The sequence below is a fragment of the Mustela putorius genome, unplaced genomic scaffold (genome assembly GCF_011764305.1).
Source record: "Mustela putorius furo isolate JIRA1106 unplaced genomic scaffold, ASM1176430v1.1 tig00000508_pilon_pilon_pilon, whole genome shotgun sequence".
NCBI classification, from domain to species: Eukaryota; Metazoa; Chordata; class Mammalia; order Carnivora; family Mustelidae; genus Mustela; species Mustela putorius.
The window spans coordinates 16,844,582-16,869,308 of record NW_025421402.1 but is presented as its reverse complement, the minus strand read 5'-3'; the positions used below and the strand labels follow the sequence as shown (position 1 = coordinate 16,869,308).

The 24,727-nt window shown below is 35.5% G+C and overlaps 1 protein-coding gene across 1 annotated transcript in view; it reads right to left on the bottom strand.

Annotated features, from left to right (window-relative positions):
• Positions 1 to 24,727, bottom strand: part of SPATA17 (spermatogenesis associated 17) — a 178,313-nt gene that overhangs the window by 66,738 nt on the left and 86,848 nt on the right. Inside the window, exons 7-8 of the mRNA XM_004751466.3 lie at positions 17,495 to 17,698; positions 10,779 to 10,927 (exon numbers count right to left, since the gene is read on the bottom strand). Coding sequence (XP_004751523.1) covers positions 10,779 to 10,927; positions 17,495 to 17,698 — 353 coding nt within the window. The remainder of the gene's footprint in view (positions 1 to 10,778; positions 10,928 to 17,494; positions 17,699 to 24,727) is intronic.

Below are 24,727 nucleotides of genomic sequence, written 5' to 3'. Positions count from 1 at the left end.
AATGGCATCTAAGTAGTCAAGTGAAATTTAGAGTCACATGTCTCTCATTTTAAATCAAAATCTAGAAATGACAAAGCTTAATGAGCAAGGCATGTCAACAGCCGAGAGGCCAAAGGCTAGGCCTCTTGCTCCACTCAGCTAAGTTGTGAAGGCAAAAGAAAAGTCCTTGAAAGAAGTGCTTCTCTAGTGAACACACAAATGATAAAGAAATGAAACAGCCTTACTGCCAATTTTGTGTGGTCTGATAGAGACACAAAATTTTGGAGACATTTGGAGAAATTTTGTGTGGTCTGGATAGAATATCAAACCAGCCACAACATTCCCTTAAGCCAAAGCCTAATCCAGAGCAAGGCCCTAACTCTGTTTAATTCTGTGAAGGCAGAGAGAGGTGAGGAAGCTGCAGAAAAAAAGTTGAATCTAGCAGAGGTTGGTTTGTGAGGTTATGGAAAGAAGCCATCTCCAAAATATAAGAGTGCCAGGTGAAGCAGCAAGTGATGATATAGAAGTGATAGCAAGTTCTCCGAAAGATCTAGCTCAGATAATTCATGAAGGTGGTTGCACTAAACAAAAGATTGTCAATGTAAACAAAATAGCCTTCTACTGGAAGAAGAAGATGCCATCTAGGACTTTCACACTTGGAGAGAAGTCAATGCCTGGCTTCAAAGCTTTAAAGGATAAGTGGACTTTCTAGTTAGAAGCTGATAGAGCTGGTAACTGTAAGTTAAAGCCAGTGCTCATGTACCATTCCAAAATCCTAGGGCCCTTAAGAATTATGCTAAATCTACTCTGCCTGTGTTCTGCAAATGAAATGACAAAGCCTGGACAGCACATCTGTTCACAACATTAAATCCCACTGAATATTTAAGCCCACTGACCACTCACTGACAATATACCTGGTCACCCAAGAGCTCTGATGAAGATGGACAAGACTAATGCTGTTTTCATGCCTTCACAAGATCCTCTCTGCAGCCTATGGATCAATGAGTAACTTTGACTTTCAAGTCTTATTTACCAAATACAATTCTGTAAGGTTACAGCTGTCATAGATAGTGAGTCTTCTGAAGGATGTGGACAAAGCAAACCGAAAACCTTCTGGAAAGGATTCACATTCTAAATGTCATTAAGAACATTCACGATTCATGGAAAGAGATCAAAATATGAACATTAATAGGAGTCAGGAAAAAGTTGATTCCAACCTTCATGCGTGACTTTGAGGGGCTTGAGATTTCAAGAGGGAGTACCCACAGATATAGTAGAAATAGGAGAACTAGAATTATAAGTGGAGTCTTCATGATCAAACTTGAACAGATGAGGAGTTGCTTCTTATAGATGAGCAAAGAAAGTGGTTTCTTGAGGTGTGATCTACTCCTGGCAAAGTTGCTGTGGAGACTGTTGAAATGACGACAAAGGCTACAGAATACTACATAAACTTAATCAATAAAGCAATGGCAGAGTTTGAGAGGATCTCTTGCAAGAAGTTCTACTGTAGGTAACATTCTATCAAACAGCATTGCATGCTACAGAGAAATCGTTCCTCAGAGGCAGAGGTAATTGATATGGCCAATTTCACTCATCTTAAGAAATTGCCACAGCCACTCCAACCTTCAGTAACTGCCCTGATCAGTCAGCAGCCATTAACACTGAGGCAAGACCCATAACCAGCAAAAGATTACATCTTGCTGGAAGCTCAGATGATAGCTAGCATTTTTTAATAATAAGTATTTTTATTTTTTATTTTTTTATTAGAAAAGAATGCCTTATTAATTATCCTTACACATTTAAATATTTAGAGCCTTTTGAGTTTTTGTTTGTCTCAAATTTTTACTTAAATCCTAGTTAGTAAACATGTAGTATAATATTGGTTTCAGGAGTAGAATTTAGTGATTCATCACTTACATACAGTAATAAAGTATTTTTAAATGAAAGTATGCACATTTTCAGACATAAGGCTGTTGCATACACTTAATAGACAATCTACAGTGTCAACGTAACTTTCATATGCACTGGGAAACCAAAAAGTTCATTTGACTTGCATTATTACAATATTCACTTTATTACATGGTCTAGAACTGAACCTGCAATATTTCTGAGGTATGCCTATATTTTTTCCTTAGTCAAGGAAGGATATCACCATCTGGCCAATCAACTCAACCAAGTCAAGGCACTAAAAGGATTCTCTGCCTGGCAGCCCTCAATCTGAAGAAATATTTGCTCATGGCCCTACTCCCATAAAACAATGTATTTGATATAATATAATACATCCTTCCCAAGATCACAACTGTGATTTATATATACACGTGTATGTTATGCTTTATTTTATATATGCTAGTTTTATTTATATGCTTTATTTATGTTAATTTAACATATCCATTATATTAACACATATTTATTATTTATTGTGATCCAATCCTATGACTTACATGGGCTAGTCTGATTTTATAAATTGAGCAAAACAGATTATCTTTCAGGAATTTGAACTGAAAAACAGAACTAGCTGTGGGCTCTAGAGCTGGAAGGTTATACTGAATCAGGTCTGGAACGGCCTAAGTGTAAGCTGAAGATTTATGAGAAAGAACTACTAGCAGATAAAGCTAATCAGTAGAAAGGAGGTAAGAGGCAGAAAGCAGAGAAAAATAGAGAGGACACTAGAGAGAGAAAAACCATGGCCCTGCAGCCCACAAGGTCACTCTAGTCCAATTTTTCTTTGGTTCCTCATATTTCTGTAAGATTCCTTGCTGTATCTTTTCAAACACATCCTTACCTTTTTCAGTTACCTTGAATGGATCTTTGTCCTTTGCAGCTAAGGAAGCTCTAAGACAGTGATTCTAAATGTATCTGTGCCCTTGACCAACCATCTATACCCTAACGGACTGTTGCCTAGATTTGATGTAGGGTTCATAGGATTCTACCTATAAAGCTGTCTGTCCAACTTTACATTACCCTCCACTACCAATGTCCTTGTCCTACTGCAGTCCTCTTTATCTCTGAACTGGACTATGGTAATGGTCCTCTAACTAGTCTTTGTCACCACTGACTCCCAGATTTTCACCAAGAACAGAGCTAACAGAGTGATATTTTTAATCTATCTGACCCCCCTCACTCCAGTGATGGTTTTATACCACAAAAGGCCTTTTATATGATTCTTCACCATGGTTCACATGGCCCTTTACGCTCTGGCTCTACCCAGACTTTCCAGCTGTCTCTGCCCCCTTTCATGAGGTACCAAAGCCATGAGCTGAGCTTCACAAGGCACCACAGAAGGTGAGCTGAAATCCACAGAAGCCACACACTTTGTACACAGAGATGGCTTTATACAGGCTACCTCCTCTCCCTGCTCCCCTTGCTCTGTCTGGAAAATTTCTTTTCAGGCTTCAAGTTCCTTCTGACTCCAACACACTTTTAAACACTAAACCGAACCAGGAAATTCTGGGCTGTATAAAAGCCATACCCAATACAAGAATGCTGAATATGGCACAAAATTACTATACTTCTTTCAGGAGAAATTCCATGGACCTCATCCACTGACCTAAAGCTCTTTGGCAAAAGTTGATCTAGCATATGTCAAGGTATTATATTAGGAAGCATGCATAGAATCTGAAAATACCTAACTAAAAGACTACAAATGTCTTTTTATGACTTGTTCAATTACATACACCAAAAGTATGCTTAATATTCTAAGGATATCACTGAAAGTATTCCAAATTTTCACCATTATGTTGATGTTTTAAATCTTAAACTTCTTTAGCCTTAGATGTTTGCAGAAACAGAATTCTAGTATTCTGTGGTCATTTATTTATAAAAAAATTTTTTTTTCAGGGAAATAGTGAACAGAACAAGAGCCCAGTTCTCACAGGAGAGCCAAAGTAATAAAGAGCTCTTTTGTAGACAAATTCTAGAACTTCTTAATTATACACAGGCTTATTATCTGTATCTCCAGTGTTATAAAGTACCAGAACTTCATTAGAAAAATTAAGCTGGAAAAATGAAGGCAACACTTTGTAAATTTCCAGTGGAAATTAGCTGGGAGAGGCAGAGGAATACTGGATCAAAAGAGGGTAATCATGCTTAACTGTGCCCTAGAGCACCCGCATGTTTAATACGATTTGCACAGTAACTACCTCTCCTATTACTGCCTGTTTGGAGTATTCTGTGTTAATGGGGTTAGCTAATTTAGTATTTTAACTTAAAAAGGCTCTGCTGATTAATAAATGTTGCACACTGTGCTAGTAATTAAAATAAATGGAAGAGTTACAAATAAAAGTTGAATTGTTAAGAAAACATTATCTGAAAATATATGATAATCCCTATTTATCATAATACAATAATAGTTCAGAAAATATGCAAATTACAAAGGTCTAAAGTGTTTGAAAATCCCACAAGTCAAAAAAGTTTTGAGATATGTTAGATTTCTTTATCACTACTCTTTAAAAATTTAACCAGATCTCATCTCTATGCATTTTTAAAAATGCCCTTTTTAAAAATTATTTAGATCTAGTTTCTTAACATTTCCCAAGCATTTTTCCAATGGTAACTGTCTATTAAATGATACTTTATTAGAAGCAATAATAAAAGGTTTAAAAATGACTTATCTATTTATCAAGATTTCTGTCTAAACAGGGTTGCAAAGCTGAGGGAATGAAGGCAGATACGTAAGATTCACAGTTGCTGAATATTTTTCACTAGTGGCAGCAAATGGCAGAGTTCAAGAAATGGAGTTTGTTAGTTTTGCTTTCCTACTAAATGTGTACAGGATGTGTCCCATTTCCCCTGATCTGAATAACGGAGGGTGACAGAAGAGGCCATCCCATATGCCACTTTGGATTATTTTGAGCTAAAGGCACTTGAAAAGAATAGGTATAAGAAATGTGATCTGAATCCCCCACCCCTTGTTTTTCCTTAAAATCAGGACTTAACGTGCCTATAGGACAGCTGACTTCCCCATATCAAGAGGAAAGAAATGTTCTAGTCCCCAGAGATGAGGAGTTGAAACCGAGAGAATTTTATAAAACAGAACTTGTTAAATGACTCTTGTCTTCCTTTGGTCTCCCCACTCATTTTATTTTTCTACAACTGTTTCTCATTGTATACAAGCTATACAAGCTAACATATAAGCACTTAGGACTTGTCACTTAGGGGGTGTTTACTTCCTTGTGGGGCTCCTCCTGCGTCACGTAATACTTATTTTTAATAAATGTGTGTGTTTTTTTCCTATTATTCTGTCTTATGTCAATTTAATTTCCAGGCCCAAATGAAGGCCCTAAGGGGTAGAGGGAAAGTTTTACCTCCCCTACAATAACTATCAGAAAATTAAGACTTTTTATTTTCAAAAAGATGTAGAGACAGCTATTGAGTGGTCCATACTCAGGTTTTATGAAAGCCTCCTCAAGTTTAAAATATAATATCCTTACACTATGATTCAATCACGAACTTCTCTTCATAGGGAGGTTCCAGCCACAATTATATTTTTTTCATCCTCTAAATAACCATACCTTCAACCTGTAGAAGAATTTCGAATCCTTAGGAATCTAAGGATTTTCATCAAGTTAAGTTCAGGTTTTTAATTAATCTAAACACCAAAGTCTGATATAGCAAGGTAGTTCCTTAATTTGATAAACAAACTATAGCAGTTTTCTATTGCTGCTATAACAATACCACAAAGTTAGTGGCTTAAAGAATACAAATTTATTACGTTAGACTTCTGGAGGTCAGAAGACTGAAATGGGTCTTATTGGGCTAAAATCAGGGTGTTGGCAAGGCTACATTCCTTCTGAAGATTCCTCACACCACACACACCCTTAAGGATTTTATTTATTTATTTGAGAGAGAGAGAGAACATAAGCAGAAGGAGAAGCAGAGGGAGAAGCAGACTCCTTGCTGAGCAGGGAGCCTGACGTGGGGCTGAATCCCAAGACCCCAGGATCATGACCTGAGCTGAAAGCAGACGTTTCACTAACTGAGCCAGTCAGGCACCCCTTTTTCTGGAGATTCTAGGGGAGAACTTATTTCTTTATCTTTCTCAGTTGCAGGAGGCTGACAGCATTCCTCGGTTGGAAATGCCTACTCTGTACTTAAAGGCAGCAAAGACAAACTGTTTTTCCCAGATCACATCACTCTCACCCCCCATGTAGTCCAATCTCTCTCTGCTTCCCTCTTCCACTTTTAAGGACCCTTGTGATTACAGTGGGTCCATCCAGATCATCTAGGATAATCTCCCCATCTTTAACTTCTTAATCATATCTGCAAAGTCCTCTTCATCATAGAAGGTAACAAGATATTCACAGATTCCTGAGATGAGACTGTAGATGCTGGTTGGGGGGGGGGGGCATTATTTTGCCTCCCAGAACACAGACTGGCACTGACTTCTACTGCACTTGAGTTTGGAACCAGTTATAGTCTGCATACTTATATTCTCTGTATTAAGTCAGAACACTGACTACTAATAGAAGGTATTAACATATAGGACCTTACCCCCTCTGATAAGACTTTTAGTGAAGCCCATATCAGCCTATACCACCTGACTTATGATCATCTACTCCACTCCACCTCTGTCACCTTGATGGGTAAGTTAAACATTTACTTGGATAGTTCTTCGAAGGCATGGTGTGAGGCTCTTCCACCCTTAGTAACAATGACTTTTTTCTCTACTTCATCTGGGTAACTTGCACGGTTCCATTTTACATTTAAAAATAATCTTTAAAATGTTCCCTGAGGAGCACCTGGGTGGCTCAGTGGGTTAAGCCGCTGCCTTCGGCTCTGGTCATGATCTCAGGGTTCTGGGATCGAGTCCCACATCGGGCTCTCCAATCAGCAGGGAGCCTGCTTCCCTCTCTCTCTCTCTGCCTACTTGTGATCTTTCTCTGTCAAATAAATAAACAAAATCTTTAAAAAAAAATGTTCCCTGAAAAAAATATAAAACAAGTATGTGTTGCTATTTCCATTTTTAAAATTTAAAAAAAAAATTTTTTTAAATTTCGTTTCAGTTGTTTCCACTTTTTGAAAAATAAAAATAGTCTTTTTTTTATGTTTTTAAGGGAATTTCAGATTGAGTAAATCATGGGAGTTAGAAAATTTCTTAATGGAAGCAGAAGAGAACAAGGGATATAAAGAGAAATGAAAGCAGCTCGGTACCTCTGGAGCACACAGAGTTTCTTATGAAATGTGGCAGACTGGCTAAAGAAATAGGCCTAGACCCCATCCTGAAGGACCTTGTGCCTTGTGACACAGAATTAAGATTTATCCTAGAACTGATAAAAACCCATTAAAAAGTATTTTGTCTGAATAATGGCTTGCTTAAATTTCTCTAGTACTGAGGTAAATGCACTGAATGGGAAAAAGACTGGAAAGACCAGATAAACTTTTTATAACAATTAAAAGAAGAACTTGTAAGTGCCTAAATTAAATTAGTAGTAGAAAGGGAGAAGAGGGACTGAATTTGAGAGACTCTTAAAAGGTAGACTAGACAGGATTTGAGGACCAAGAGAATGCTGGAAAAAGATAACAGGGTAACTTTTAAGTGCCTATGCTGGGCAGAAAGTTGGTTACAATTCACATTCGAGATAAGAAGAAACAGGCCAATGCGGGATATACTGAGTTGGGAACATATGGTGAAGTAAGTGAAGATGGCAACTGAAAAGATAAATCTGGAATGTTAAGAGTAGGATCTCAGAGATTTAGAGTGGAACGCACTGGCATAGAGGTGGGAGTTGAAGTCTCTCTCTCAATCAGAAGCAAACACTCACACAGGTTACATAGAGAAGAAGAAGGTAAAGAAAAGAGCTGAAGGCTGAGCCCTGCCATCACCTTAGCTCTTTCCCATTACCTCTCACCAAAGTATTGCAATATTCTCCTCATGGTTTTCCTTCCTTCCAGCACATTTCTTCTCAAATACACCTGTCTCACAATCCAATACATATTCTTTCTATGAGGTCCTCTTACTCAAAAAACTTAATTCTTCATTATCTACAGATAAACTCCAATTCTTGGCCTTGAAGCCTTGCCCACTTTCTCCTTCTACTGCCTCCCACAAGAAGATTAGCTTCTGTCAGATTGGGTCTTCGCATTGTTCAGTGAACTTTTAACTACTGTCATTTTTTTTTTCATACCATCAATCTGCCTTTATCTTTTATCAAATCTAAACCATCTTTCACAGAACCAATTCAGTCATTTCTTTGAAGAACACCTTCCTAGACCAGCAGTGATAAGAGCAAATGCTACATTGAAAAAATAAATAAATAAATAAAAGAAAAAATCATGACACTGTCTTCAATACACATTTGATGATTTTCAAGTGCTTATCTATGGCAATTTGTACTCAGAATTTCACTAGTTTTTCTGATTTGGTTTAAAGGCAGAAGTGTAGAAGTTCTATGGGAGCAGAGAATTTGTCTATTTTATTCACTGCTAAATCCCAAGAGTCTAGAACATTTCTGGATATGCAAGCATTTGTTAAATCAATGAATACCTCTGTATATTTCTTACAGTATCTGGCTGAGAGCTTCTCACATAAAGATTACTTAGCAATTATTTACTAATTGCTTATTTAATTTCCTGGTTTCACAAAGATAGACATATGAATAAGGAAAAAATGAAACTGGAGTAAGTTTCTTCAGGAAAAAGAACAAACAAATAGAGCTCCAAAATACTTCCAAAAAACCCCCTGGAATCCATACTCAATGTGTAAAATATTGTCCCACTTCCTATGCTTGTTTTCCTTATTTGGAAATAAGACTGTTGCAGATGTAGTAAGATGAGCTTTAAGGCCTCTAATGTAGACAGGATCCTCTGCATTAAAAAAACTATGCATCTCTGTGGTTAGGGAATACTTTTTTCCTAATTCCTATCACAGAATTCTTATCTGTAAATACATACAACCTAAATTTCTAACAGTTCTTTTGCCTCACAAGATATAACTGTTATGTAATATATGAAAACCAAAATTGTTTTAGAAGCTGCTACAAAATATCACTGCTTTAATTCTTTAAAAAAAAAAAAAAAAGGATTTATCCATAGGCCAGTTGCTAAAACCAGTTGCTTAGTCCCCTTACTAAAAACATAAAAACATAAAGGTCCAAATCTTTAAGTAACTTCTTGAGTATTCCCTGTTGGGTTTGTTGGGTTGGCTGATAATCCTAGACGCATCTTCAATCTGAAAGTTTCAGGGTAAAGGGTCATCAGCGTTGGTATCCATAGAGGTTGAAGATATTCACAAGTGTTCCATAGAAAGTACAAGTGGAACACCTTTCTTCAGGGAGAATACTGATCTCTCATCCCTCCAAGCTTATCAAGGAAGACACTACAAAAGGATACTTCTGGATCTGCACAGTGATTTCCGTAGAAATATGGAAATGCGGCCAATTATTTGAGCAGTTAATCTTGTTATTTCATAAACCTTTGTTTGCATCATTGAAAACAAAAATAATTCTTAACTAAGTCTGAGCAGCACTAATCTTCCATAATCTCTTTGGTAAAACAGATCTACCGCCCCAAAACCAACTGGAAATAAATGTTTTTCATTTCTTATTCACCACACATTGGGTCACTGTCAATTATTGAAAAAGGTATGGAATTCTCTATAGGTAATTATTTCATGTCAAGTAATTGCTACAAAATAAAAAAAAATTACAAAAATTACTTGAGATGCATGCCAATTTTCTTTCATCTGAGTTTGTGTGGAAATTTTTATTTTCAAAGAGACTTTTCAGAAATGCATGATTAAAATTATGCACATTATATATCCCTCCTAACTTATCAAATGATCCAAAGTCCACCGTGCTGGATGAGAGGTAATTCTAGTTTCTTTACATAATAAAACATACTTTGCAATATATTTTGGAATTATTATTACGTGACATTTATAATATGATGACTAGTTCACATTATATATTATGTAAAAATAATAGTCTATATGTTGTTGACTATTATATAGTAATTTATAATATTTTATAATTATGAAATTATAACTTTTTAGAATAATATAATTATTTTGTTATTTAAAATATTAAAGAATTATTATAAGATACAATACAAAGATAATTATAAGATGTACTATAGGACACTAATAACTTTTAAAAAGTTATTCCAGATCTTAAATGGTCTTTTTACAAACTGTATATGACTATATTGATAACAAATACCTTAAGAGAGAGGAAGTGCTTTGGAGAAATATGTCTGAGTTGAGACCCAAATCAGTGAGGCTAATAAAATAATTTTAAATTACATATGCTATTAGATCTTCCTTTATCTTTTTTAGATAACTTCCTTAGTAAAGACACTAACCTTCTACATTGCACCTGATTTATTAAATTGATATCAGTCTTTCCAAATTAAATTTGGTCCACATTAAGAAAAATGTTTTTGTTCTACTGGATCTTATTTTAGAAGCATCATAGGCTTTCAGCAGATAATTAAGGTAATTATTTTCACAGATGCGTGGACAGTAGTCACTTATCCCCTTGAAATGCCATTCATTCTCTTTGAGTAATTATATACACACACACACATAAATATATATTACATATATACACATACATAAATGTGTATATATGTCTGTGTATTTATTTATATATTTGTATATATGTGTGTATATATTATATATATATAAAATTATATAGCATATTTGCATATTGAAAAACAGTTGCTTCTGAATAGATCAAGAGTGCCACTACCTTTTCTCACAAATAAAAAATTCTCTACAATATCAGGAAATACAAAATGTTAAATTTTGTTAAATGTTACCATGTATGCTACAGCTATTTTTTTTTTTTAAGCTAAGAACTCACATATTGTCATTTACATTTCGCATCCATTCCTGTCTTCTGAACTCCTCTCTGGCCACATTTAACTCATTGATTGGTTCTGCTACCCGCAACGTTGGCTCCAAAGGCTTGTAGCGCTGTTCCAATACTTCAGTGATATCACGGAATGGTCCCTGACAAGAAAGAATGAGGAAATATTTTATTATGGAAGATGTTTTATCATATTATCAATGATTAAGGGTGATGAATATCAAATTATTTTTTAAATTATTTATTTATTTGACAGACAGAGATCAGCAGTAGGTGGAGGGTCAGGCAGAGAGAGAGGAAGGGAAGCAGGCTGCCCACTGAGCAGAGAGCCCAAATTGGGGCTCCATCCCAGGACCCTGGGATCATGACCTGAGGCGAAGGCAGAGGCCCAACCCATTGAGCCACCCAGGCACCCCTACCAAATTATTTTTAAAGAACAAGCTGTTCTCTGAATTGGAAAATATATAGAATATCACATCTTCAAAAAATGCTCACACAAGTAGAAATGATTAAAGTATTTTAAATTAGTCAGAATTTTTCCCTACTTACATCAAAATACTTTTTATGCTGAACTGTTAAATTTGTAGTTGTATTACTTTGTTTCTGATGTAACTTAAAAAGAATTCTCTCCCTTTTTAAGTAAAAATATTAGAAAAGATTCTGAGCATTGCTTTCAAAAAGCCTTCTTATCAATAGAAATAGGATAGCACATATTTTTTTTCACTAAAATAAAGGTTTTAAGTGAATGCCTCATCCTGCATTTAATTGGTGACCCTCCAAAACACAGAGGGCCATAATTTTAATTAATTTAAGTGTTCTTTGGTAAAAATTTTAAGTTCTATTGCATAATAACTCTAATACAATAGCAACCATCTAATGACCCAAATACGTAACAGAGGAAATCCCATAAGATGCAACAGTGAAGTGTTTTATAAATGTCTTACCTTTAAATTAGTAGTTACTTATACTAATTACTAGAATCCACTGGTTGTCTAATTAGTATCATATTAAGCACAATACAAATCAGAAGTGGTCATGGATTTTGCCATGTCTTTAATTACATGTTGCTTTTTTTTTCACCACTATTGTTGTGCAGGACAGAAGTGATATAAAATGGACAAGGATTCCTGATCATATTCCTTATCCTTAAAGATCTCTTCTTTAAATAGGTTATCACTAACAAGACACAGCTGGAGTTACTGCAAGCACTGAGTGAAGACTGTGGGGCTAATAAAAAGAAATGATTCACGCCTCATTTATGTTCACTTATGTTTTACATTAATAGAAACCAATAATAGGAACCAGTTACCATAAAAGTCATGGACCGTAAATAACACAAATGGCAAATAAGTATCATCTAGTACTTTTCACAGCTGGACAGGAGGATTGCTATATTTGAAAGTAGTTAATGGATTTTTATTGGAACTTTACTTTTTAAAGATACAGTAACATGATTCTGAGTTCACTATTAAGAAATCAATAATTTTTTTTTTTTTTTACAAATTCTTTATGTTTTACTTTGAGAAATTCTATGGTTTAAAACATAATACATGGTTATGTTATCAGAGGGAAATTACTCCTTTAGACCTTTTTTCCTTATGTGTAAAATGGAATAAAAATTATCTCACGAAAGTGCTCTTAAGATATAAAAGACAATGTAAGTAACACTGTTAGCATTGTACTGAGAACATACTAAACATTCACAAATGATATCCCTGGCTTTTTTTTTTTTTTTTCATTATTAGTTCGAAGAGAAGTTTGAGGAAGGTTTTGAACAATAGCAACATCAAATATATGAGGAATGATGCAAGGCCAGGACTTTGAAAGACCTGCATTCACAAGGACCTGCATTCACAAAGAGGGATAGTCTTCTAAGTGGCCAAGCTCTATCTTCTAAACTTTGTTGGTGTATCAGTGTAACACATATCCATTTGTGACTTACTCTACTACTTGTTCTGGAACTTACTATTTCCAAAGAAACTAGGAAATGAAAAAGGAGGAGCCGTATTCAAGCAGCAAAATTTAGAATGGAAATAGACCCAGTCTTCCTGTTGGTTTCAGTATAATCTTTGTGACCCTAATCCTCCATAATTCGTAATCACATCCATCTCTCTATCTCTCAGTGCCTGGTCCACATATATCTTAGACACTTAGACGAGTGTCTTGCCTTTGAGCTCAACAAACTTCTCCCTGGTTAGCAAACGACATTAACCGTCAAGCTTTTCCTACGCCAAAGCTTCTGTTAATTTGTATTTCTGTTGACAGAAATCACTTGAGAAAAGATCTCAAGTGATCTGAATATTGATCATACCTGGGGTGACATGGAGCCTCAGATTTTGGACATAGCTTCAAACTTCAGATCTGCTCTTTGTACTCATTTCCAAACATTAATACCTAAAATGCCTAAACTCAACCTGAATCTGTAAGTCTCCTTTGACACTTAACTATCGTTTTCCAAAGTTTTACTTTATTTGCATCCAACCAAATCTGAAGTACAAGGGTCAGATATATTTATGTTCTTCTATAGTTTTAAAGACCCATGTTATTTTATAGTCATCGTATATTTTTAAAATTTTCTCAACAGCTTAAATAATAACAAAGTTATGTTTTAAACTCCCAGGATTGCCTCATACACTTAAGAAATTTCCCTCCTGAGCACAGACAGACCATCAGAATATAATTACCATTTATAGTATAGCATATATAATTTTAAATCTCCCTAATGATGTATGTACCTTTAACATTATTAGATAACATATAGGAAATGTGGTTCAGTCCAATAAAGCCACAACTTAAAAATCCCATTCTGTAAAAACAAAAATGGAAAGGAGGAAAAAAAAAGAAGGAGAGAAAGTGAGGAGAGAAGCCAAAGGAAGTTGGCTTCCTTGATGGGCTGAGGAAGAATGGGAAGGCAGGAAGGGAAAAAAAGGAAAGGAAGGAAGAGAAGATTAAAATGATATGGAGCAGAGGGAGGAGGACTAGGGACAGGAATGAAGGAGACCGGAAAAAAAGGAAGAGAAAAAGAACAAGGGAAGAGAGGAAAAGGAAGAAGGGGCAGAAAAGTAGAAGAAAATGAACAAGATCATCATTTTGTGGTATGCTAGATAAAGGTCATGTATGAGGGTATATGTACATATGCGTGTATGTATATCTGCAAATATCTGCATATGTATACATATCTACACACACATAAAGTCTTTCATACACATGTATATATGCACATGTATATATGCACATGTACCATTATATGAATGTATATAATATTTTCTATGTGTCTTCACATATATACTATTGTGATATAGTAAGAAATACAGGGGCAACTGGGTGGCTCAATTGGTTTAACATCTGCCTTCGGCTCAGGTGATGAGCCGGGAGTTCTGGGATCAAGTCCCCTATCAGGCTGCCCGCTCGGCGGGAGTCTGCTTCTCCCTCTGACCTTCTTCACTCTGGTGGGCTCTCTCACTCTCTCCAACAAATAAAAACTTAAAAACCAAAAAAAAAAAAAAAAAAAAAAAAAAAATCACAATCTAGTGGCTTTTGTCACTGATTCCTGGCATAGAACTCCTACCTAAACTGCTTGGAATTTCCTGAATGATGCCTTTGTTATTGACAACAAGGTTATAGCTGAGATTATGCTAATGAGGTGATTTAGGTTGGGCCCCCAGAAGCCTCTTGATGAAACCTGTCACCAGAAAGACCAAATGAGTAGAAGGTTGAAATTTCCAGCTCCCGCTTCTGATCTCCAGGGAAAGGTAATGGAGCTCGAGATTGAGCTTTATAAAAAAATCGTAGAGATCTGATGGGCTTCTCAACTGGCGTACACATCCACATGCCAGGAAACAGACATATCCCATCTCCCTGAGAACAGAAGCCTGTGCACCCTGGACCTTTTCAGACCTCACTCTATGTTCTTCTTCACCAGGCTATTTATTTTTATCCTTTATAACAAAGCAGGAAATGGAAATAAAATGACTTTCTGAGTTCTGTGAACCATTCTAGTAAATTATCAAAGTTTAGGATGGGGTCATGGGACCCCTCAACTTACAGGCAGCTCAGTAAGAAGTACAGGAGCCCCAGAAATTGCTACCGCTATGTGACGTGAAGAACAGTTGTGTGGGGTTAGGCCCTTAAGCTGCAGAGTCTGCACGAACTCCTGGTAGTGTTAGAACTGGCTTGAATTGTTAGATACTAAATGGTATTCACAGAATCAAAGAATTAGTTGTTGGTGCTGGAAAACACCTCGATCACATATATATTTTTTCCAGATGTATTTATCCATTTGTTATATTTATTTACTATATTACATAAATATATGTATATACATCTTCCATATAAATAAATATAACCATTTTTACATGTATATTACATATGGTTAAAAACTGTCCATATATATTATTCACATATATCCTGTATATACCTACATGTATATATCTTCCATATGCATTCCATAAATACTAAATACATATATGTATAAATAGAATGCTATGGAAGGGGAAACCATGTAAGTACTAAAGGGACTGTATTGAGAAAAGTACATTAATAGAAATGAAGAGTGAATACAAACTAGTATAAATAAGCCATATAATAAAAGCATTAAAAAAGCAAAGCAGTACAGTTAATATGAACTATAAGTATTATAAAACTCATATAAAATGATATTAAATGTCCATGGTTAATGTGAATATTATACAGTATGGCAGTTTGGTCTGGATGACTTCTAGACTGTCTCTAATTCAGAAACATTTATATACCTGTGTCTTATCAATACTGTTTCCTAAGAAGTTCATTCAGAATTACTCTATGAGTTCCATGTATTACCAATAGCTATCTCATTGAATACAGCATAAAATATGGATTATTAAGTATTCAAATATACAATGTTATATCTGATACCTTAGCAATCATTGAATACTTAATACACAAGCAATAGAGATACTATAGTTATCTTCTTTATAAAATAATAAACTGAATTGCTTATTCTGATGGTATCATGTAAAATCTTTCCTTGCATCAACCTAAACAGTAATATGCATAATTCAAATGGTAAAAATTCAGTTACTTAGAATATAAAATTTATGTTATATTTGTTTTTAAAAACTATTTTAAATGTCTTTATTAGAATATTGGTATAACCTATATTTTGAAAAGAATAATGAAACCATACTATGAAGATATGTTCCAAAATAAACTAAAAAATTTCCAATTATCTCTCTTTTGTTCCTTTGCTCAATTCTCCCCACACTCCCACTTTATTTCAGAAAGAGGGGACACTCTCAACTTCTATGTTTTTTTGGATAGCTTTTTTTTTTAAGTTCTTTCTATAATATAGTATAAGCCATCAGTTAATAGTATTTTTTAAAAAATAGTATTATCGATTAGTAGTTTTAAAAGAGCAAAAAAATGCACAAATAAAGGGAATAAAAGACCCAATTATAGAAAGTGAATACACAACATCACAAATAATTACAGCAAAGTGGAAGTTACTTTATGGCATAGATGAACTTGTGTTTAGCAAGCTGATGAAATGGTTGGGGTTGTGAAAACCTGTTTCTAAAATGACCTTCAACGATCCCACTTTCTAGGATTCAAACCCCTGTGTGGACTGGACTTAAGCACTTCTCAAAAACAAAATATGGCATAATAGGAGGTCACTTATGGCATGAGGTCATAAAAAGACTGTGACTTCTGTCTTGAGAAGTCTCTAACTTTTGGTTAGATCACTACCCTGAGGGAAGTCAGCTACCAGGGAGGCAGCTCTGTAGAGAGGCCAATGCGAGAAGGGACTAAGCAACCATTGGCTCTCCTCATCCTCCTGCTCTTCCCTACAGCTGAGTTTTCACATAAAATCACTGCCTTGCCTGACCCTTGACGACAACTTCATGACAGATCTTGAGTCAGAGGCTCTCACCTAAACTGGACCTCCAACACAGACCCACAGAAATTTTCAAGTTATTTATTACATAGCAAAAGATATACAGAGGAAAGCCTGTTTAGGGAACTACTAGATGGGAGTTCTGGGAATCTGGCCATGTGAACCCAAATCAACCCAACCCTAGGTCGATGCCCCCTGGTGGCAGCTATCTACTCCAGGTTAAGTATCAATGGAGATGCTAGAACTGTTGCTCACTGGGGCCTTTGGGAAAGGGCCTATCATCACGCAATACAACCCACTCCATGGTATAGCCTTGGAAGTCGTTTGCAACTCCAGCTCTACAGCAACCCACAGGGAAGATTTCTTTTTCTTTCTTTCTTTCTTCTTTTTTTTTTTTTTTTGTCTCTGCCTGATTCTTGCATTGTTTTGGGTCCACCGTAATTCCCTAAACTCATACTTTTAAATTATGTTTACAGCTGTACTTAGATAGGAATCATCAGATGAGAAGTTAAGTTGATATTACATCACTATTTGTCAAGCAACATGTTATAAGAAGTACTGTTAGAACAATGTTTGTAAAGAAAAAGGCTAGATCCTAGCCAAGAATCTTAACGTTTTAACTTCATATTTCAAGTAATAAAATTCAGTACCATAGAATTATTTGATGACTTCCCTCATACATATTTTCAACATACCTTATATTTATTATTTAAAATTAGATTCCATAAAAAATAATTTTCTTTTCTTGTCACAAAGACAAAACAGTAACTTAAAAAAAAAAAACAAAACAGCAAGAATACAATCATGGACAGAATTCTTCTATAGGACTAATGAATACCTGACATTGTTTCCTATCAATGGGTGGCAGAACTTCCGATCGAGGAAAGGAACGGGCACTCGTACACTCCAGCCAACTGTTCGGGCTGACCCAGTGCTTGTCTTTAACTTTAGACCTTTGGGATGTTAAAGGCTTTGCCTTTTGTAATCGCAACTCCCAGGGATCAGGATCTTTTCTGAATGGTGAATTGTATATACCTGGAATCTGAAGGAAAAGAACATAATTTTAATTTTTATTTTTAACTTTTCACAGGAAATAAAAGGAAGATGAAGTTGTATCATAAAAATTTTCATATGTTTAAGGAAAATTTTTAAGTAGAACTCTAATTCTTAACTAGAGGCTGGCTTTAAATTCATCTATGGAGATTACAAAATACTCACTTTGTCTATACTCCAGACAACAATTTCAGAGTCATTCATATTTAAAGACTAAAAATGTTAAAAATCACTAAGCAATAGCTTCTACCTGGCATATATGGCACATTTAATATAACTATTTTTAGGAAAAAAAATTGCAGAAGGACCTTAAATCATTCCTTCTGTTAACTATGTGTATATATATTTAATCCTACCCATAAGTCACACATTCACTCACACAAACTCAAATATGCAATGCTTGCACCAGTTTCAGGCACAAAATATGCACTCAATAAATACTTGGTTGCTTTAATGATTACACATTATACACCCTATTTAACAGCAGCTATTTCAAGTTCTCTACCTTAAAATAATAATCAAATTTGGAGATGCCTGGGAAGCTCAGTTGCGTAACCATCTGCCTTCTGCTTGGGTCATGATCCCAGGGTTCTGGGATTGAGCCCTGCATCAGGCTCCTTGCTCCCTCTGCCTCTGCACTTTCCCCTGCTTGTGCTCTCACTGACAAAAAAATAAAATAAAAATCTTAAAAAAAATAATAAACTGGTATTTTATATTAGGTACTGTATTTCTGTAGTGTCTTATTAGTAGTGTCAATATCAATCATTAATGTTCTTTCACTGATCTTGTCACATATTATACCAAAAGTCAACTTTGTTAGCATGCACCTGCTATGCAATAGAGGTTCAAAAGATGTAATATAACAAATGTTAAATTCAAGTTTAGCAGATATTCATTTTCTGAAAATTCAGTGGTGTCTGAGTATACAAACAGCATACAACCATATTTTGATACTCTTTTCATACATACAAATTCATACTCATAAGGAAGTTATTTTTTACTTTTATAAAGATTATTAGTTTAATTGAGGGGGAGGGGCAGACAGAGAGGGAGTAGGAAACTCCTGGCTGAGTAGGAAGCCGGTCGCAAGCTCAATCCCAGAACCCTGGGATCATGACCTGAGCCGAAGGCAGACGCTTCACTAACTGAGCAACCCAGGTGCCCCAGAAAAATTATATTTTAAAGGAGAGTATGATTTATTTGGTTCCCATGTAGACTCTCTGGACTAAGGTAAAGAATGTATCCATTAAACCCATATATTTTTCCTAAAATGTGCCTTTCTCTTATGCTACCATTATATGCAGAGATTTTTCTGGTCACTGTATTTACTGATGGAATCAGCAGTTCCAAAGTATTATGATTACCTAAGATCCTTGTCTTTGAAAAACTATCTTAGAAAGTTTTATATTCTTGGGACGTCTAGGTGCCATGATCTCAGGGTCCTGGGACTTAGTCCCACATCCAGCTCCCTGCTCAGTAGGGAATCTGCTTCTCTCTCACTCCCTCCATCCCTCCCGCCTTCTCGTGATCTCTCTCCCTCTTGCTCAAATAAATAAATAAATAAATAAAATTTAGAAAAAGAAAAAGAAAATTTTATATTTCTGGCCCAATATTTCAATTAAATGTTAACCTTCTTCTAATACCAACAGAGTCTAGATTCAGTGTCCTATCCCTAATGCTCCATTAAGAGCCTGGGACAACTCTGTCAGAGTTCCTACCTACCCCACTATGTTGTTTCACAGTTATTTTTGTGTGTATCAACCTTCCCTAAACAAGCAGCTGGAGCACAGGGCCTCTGTTCTAGGTATTTTTGTATCCCTATGGCATTCTGGAGTCCCGGGCACATAGCAGACACTCAAAAACAAAGCATCCTGCAGAAGGACCCGTGAAGCCTCTATTTTACTTTTCTTTTCCAAAGCCAAATCAAGATCGCAGGAAAATGTTTGAGGCTTATTTTAAAATCTTATCAACTTCTTTCAAAGAATTACAGATTATACCCCTTTTCTCTTTATTACTATATCAGTTTTGCTGTGCTTCCAAACACACTGTGATCTAGAACTAAATTATCAAAGACCCATTTGAGTCACCTTCAACTCAACTGAATTTTATTAGATAAAGCCAATTGTAAATCCACTTACATATCTTTTTTTTCTTAATTTTTTATTTTTTATAAACATATATTTTTATCCCCAGGGGTACAGGTCAGTGAATCACCAGGTTTACACACTTCACAGCACTCACCAAAGCACATACCCTCCCCAATGTCCATAACCCCACCCCCTTCTCCCAAACTCCCTCCCCCCAGCAACCCTCAGTTTGTTTTGTGAGATTAAGAGTCACTTATGGTTTGTCCACTTACATATCTTTTAAAAATATTTTTGAACTGGGTTTTCTTTGGGATTTTTCCCCTAAATAATTTATACAAGAAAAAAAGTATTGAAACATTACAGGCAATTGTATAAACCACATTTAACATCATGCTAATATTCTCTCACAATAACACCAAATATCAAACAAGGCAGATGCATATCAGTTTAAATGATGTTAATAAAAGTATGGACACATATACTTAAAATAGTTCTTAGTGTAATTTTGAAGTGGGTGATAATTTTTAAGATGATTTTTAGGGTGAATTTCTATGATGAGAATCTATCAATCATAATGAGAAGAAAACCAACAAATATTACATTAAAAATACTATTCTGACACAAATATAACTAAATCTCCATAGTCTATGAAAAAGATAGGAGTATGCCATCCTATTTAGGGATGATCTAGCTGACTTAAGTCTGTTAATCATTTCCACAACCTTGCAGATTAAAATAGTAAAATACATACAATTTAACTAGATTATAATTTATCAGTTAAAAATATCTATCTATTTGAATAACTGCTACCGGCCATTAACTTTACCCCATTAGAAATCTTCTTTGGTCTCCTTCCACATTTGCATGCACATGTATACATAGGCTAGATGGGAAATGCAAATAGATCAGTAGACATGATAGCTTTCTTAAATTATATTTTGCAACCTATATAGAGACCTCCTCATGTGTATTCTCTTTGCAATTTAAATCAAATATAGGTAGAAAATATATTTTAATTGAATTTAAAATGTATCATTTAAAATCTTCAAGGTGTCAGTTATTTTAGAAATTAATTTAATACAGTTGCTAACTTACGTCAATGAAAATGGTCCAGCCCTCTCTCGATCTGACTGCAAGCAAATACCCTATTTATTTATATTGATACAGTATGCATTTAGCTATAACTTCTTTAAGTAAATAAAACAATCTTAACTTACTATTGTCTCAATTGCTACATTTTATCATTTGTAAGCCACTTGTGAATAATGGCTTGTTGTTGATTTTTCAAAATATTACTATGAGTCACAAAAGACAAAGTTAATCCTAAGGGGCCATGACATATTTTTCAGTTTTCACATTTTTCACAACTTAGAAGGGCTACTGCCAAGCTAGCTTTTGGGACTTCATTTTCAGCAATAATTTTCTAGAGTGACCAACACTACTGGGAAATCTGTGCTAACTGTTTAAAAAAAAAAAAAGCCTACAACTGAGTTATTTGCAGTACTGTCATGCTAACATTCAACTCAATAAGACCCAAGAAATCTCGGGAGAGGACTCTGCTAATAGCTTCTCACTGACCCCCTTTGCATCAGGCTGGGCTGCTGACTCGTGGCCCAGTGGTGAATACGGCAAATGAGGTGTGAAAGCACGATTTTTTTAAAGGCTATGATTCTGACTCGTCAAAAGGGGGAAAAAAAGGCAATGAGTTATAGAATAGATATATATTTTTCTTGAATTCCCCCCTTCAGACCCTCCATCATGGGAACTTAAGCATGACCTGGAATATTAATTATGTCAGGTTGAGCAACGAGCAAATGTACCATTTGTTACCCAGTCACCCTTAGCATTACATTAATATTTTGAACCATTCCATATTTCTAACAATCTATCAGTTGCTCTTTTCTTCTCAGTTTTTATTCCTTAGACTTACAAGTATTGTATGGGAAAGTACTTCAGAAATGCAATTGGTTTACAAGCAAATGGATGGCGGATTTGGAGCATCTACTGTTTTATTTCATGGAGAATGTATTTACGGTCATTTTCCACTCATCCACAGACCTTCATTTTGTAATTGCCTGGGGGAAACTATATTCTAATTCTCCCCTCTTTTCTTTGTTATTGAGGTTTACTTCTAAGACAAGTTGCTGTAAAATGAAAAGAATCTGAAACACGATTTTGTACACCAATAATTCCCAAAGCCCAATGGTTAGTCTTTCCGTATTTTACCATATGAGAAATAAAAATCTCTCATAATTTCCAAGTAACTGCTCACTCAGAAATGAGGAACTATGACGTATACAGGATAGGTGGGAGGATTCAAGTTCTACTTTTGCAAATGTCAATCACACTGCAAACAGGAGCTGATTGCCACATAAAGGAAAAAAAATCAAGAAATATTTTCTTGCATCAGGATTCAGAATTTGTGAATACTAGGAGAGATACACAGTTCTAAAAGGTAGGGGGGGCTGATTAAAATATGTTCAGGATTCTAAGCTTTAATCAAAATTATTTTAAAAACGAGACACCAAGCCAGCAGAGAAGAGCAGTAAAGATCTCTACTAACGAGGAAAGTCAAAGTGGGCCAGAGAACTGTGAATAAAGTATTTGTGAGGGTAGGGACTGCTGAATCAACACTGACCAACGCACTTCATCATAATTATCAGGACACACTAGGGCCAGGGGATTTATAAAAATCCCACTCAGCAAATAATTGCCCTGCTGTTAGGAGATAGTCAGAGTGTTAACACACTGTCACAGTCCAGTGTTTAGTAAGATATTCCACATTCAATTACTCTTGCTGAGAACTAAAAGGAAACATGGCCATTTCTCACCACCACAGTTCTGCTTCCACACGCATTTCAGACAACCGCCATGTTAACCCTCCGATACTGTATCCCAGAACAAAGAAGGATTTCATGGAAACACTTGGGATTCACAATGAATGTATCTGGTATAAAACTTATCTATACAAAGCAACATTAACAAAGAAAATAAATATTACTAACTACAGATGTTTTTCTGTGACTTCAATGAAGAAGTTGAATTCTTAACTGTTCTGAGTCAAAGTAGAGAGTAGGGTCATGTTAAATGAAGATCCCTGAGGTAGCTGGCTTCATTAGTTTAACAAATGACTTTTATGATCATTCTGATATCCTAATCACTAGCATCACATGTTAAAATATTTCAGTATTGATTAAAACAATGAAATTTAAATAAAACACCATCCTCTATATGCTAATTCAATTCAATAAATATTTAGCACCTAGTAACTTAGAAACACTTTACTGGATCTAAAGTGGGTACAGATGAATGAAAAGTGATCCCTCTCACCAAACCATTCTCAGTGGTGGGTGAGGGGAGAGCCAGGACAGCAATTTTGTGACTGACAATAACATAACCAGTCTGTAGTAAGTACCCACTAATTACTGTTGTAAAAGAGGTTTATAGCAGAGGTTACAGTACAACTATATATATCTTTTAGAAAACTGTGGAAAAAATATTTGACTTTCTTCTAAAGGTGGGTAGGATGTTGGCAATAAAAAGGGAAGAAAGGCATTTCAGGGTAAGGGGAGGGTAAAAATAAAGACAAACATATTCGTGGTAAAACACAGAGCAGTTGTTCAGTGAATATCACACTGGTGGGTTTACGTATGAAGCTACAGTCAGAGATGAGCTTATAAAATAAACTGGGGCCAAACTCCAGAAGGCTGCAAATTACAATTAATTCTACATAAAATGGAAATCTATTGATTTTCACGTTCTCCCTTAGAAGGTAAATTTAGGAAGAAGTCTGAAGCAGACCTACAGAAACTCCATGAAAACACAGGTGAAAACCACAAAAGAGACAGAGCAAGCATCAGAACCAGACTCAGATATGGTAGGCACACTAGAATTATCGGTATAGAAATTTAAAACAACTATGATTAACATGTTAAAGGATCTAGCAGATAAAGTAGATAGCAGGCAAGAACAGGTAGGCAATTAAAACAGAGACATGGAAATTCTAATAATCAAAAAGAAATGCCAGGGATCAAAAACATGGTAACAGAAATGAAGACTGCTTTTGATGGATTTATTTGTAGACAAGACATGGCTGATTAAAGAATCTCTGAGTTTGAGGATAGGTCAATAGAAAATTCCAAAATTCCAAAATGGGAAGGCAAAGAAAAAAGTCTGATAAAATGTAACAGAACAGGAGTTCCTGGGTGGCACAGATGGTTAAGCAGCATCCAGCTCCTGGTTCAGCTCAGGTCGTGATGTCAGGGTTGTGAGACCGAGCCTCAAGTTGGGCTCTGTGCTCCATGCAGAGTCTGCTTGAGATTCTCTCTTCCTCTCCTCTGCCCTTCCCCCTTCGTGCTCTCTCTCTCTCCCAAATAAAAATAAATAAATGTTTAAATATATGTATAACACAATATCCAAGAAAGGTAGGACAACTTCAAAATGTATATGCCATGTACATAATGGTAACCCATTAGAAGGAAGAGAGAAAGTAACAGAAGACATATGTGAAGTAATAATGACTGAATATTCCCCCAAATTAATACCAGACACTAAACCACAGATCCAAGAAGCTCAGCGAATACACCAAGTAAAAGAAATGACAAATAAACACACAAACATATAGAGAGGCATATCATATTCAAACTTCTAAGAATCAAAGATAAGGAAATCTGTGAGAAGCAGAGGTGGTAACCACCTTAACAACAGAGGACACAAAGACAAGGATCACATCCAACTTTCCCTCAGAAATGATGTCCAGAGTGACTAATGTAAAACTATGGACTTTGGGTAATAATGATGTGTGGGGGTAAGGAATGTATGGCAACTTCCTGACCAAATCTGTTGTGAACCCAAAACTGCTCAAATTTTTAAAAGCCTATAAAAATAGGTGAACATATGCTTAGTATATAATACAACAATTCCATTCTTGG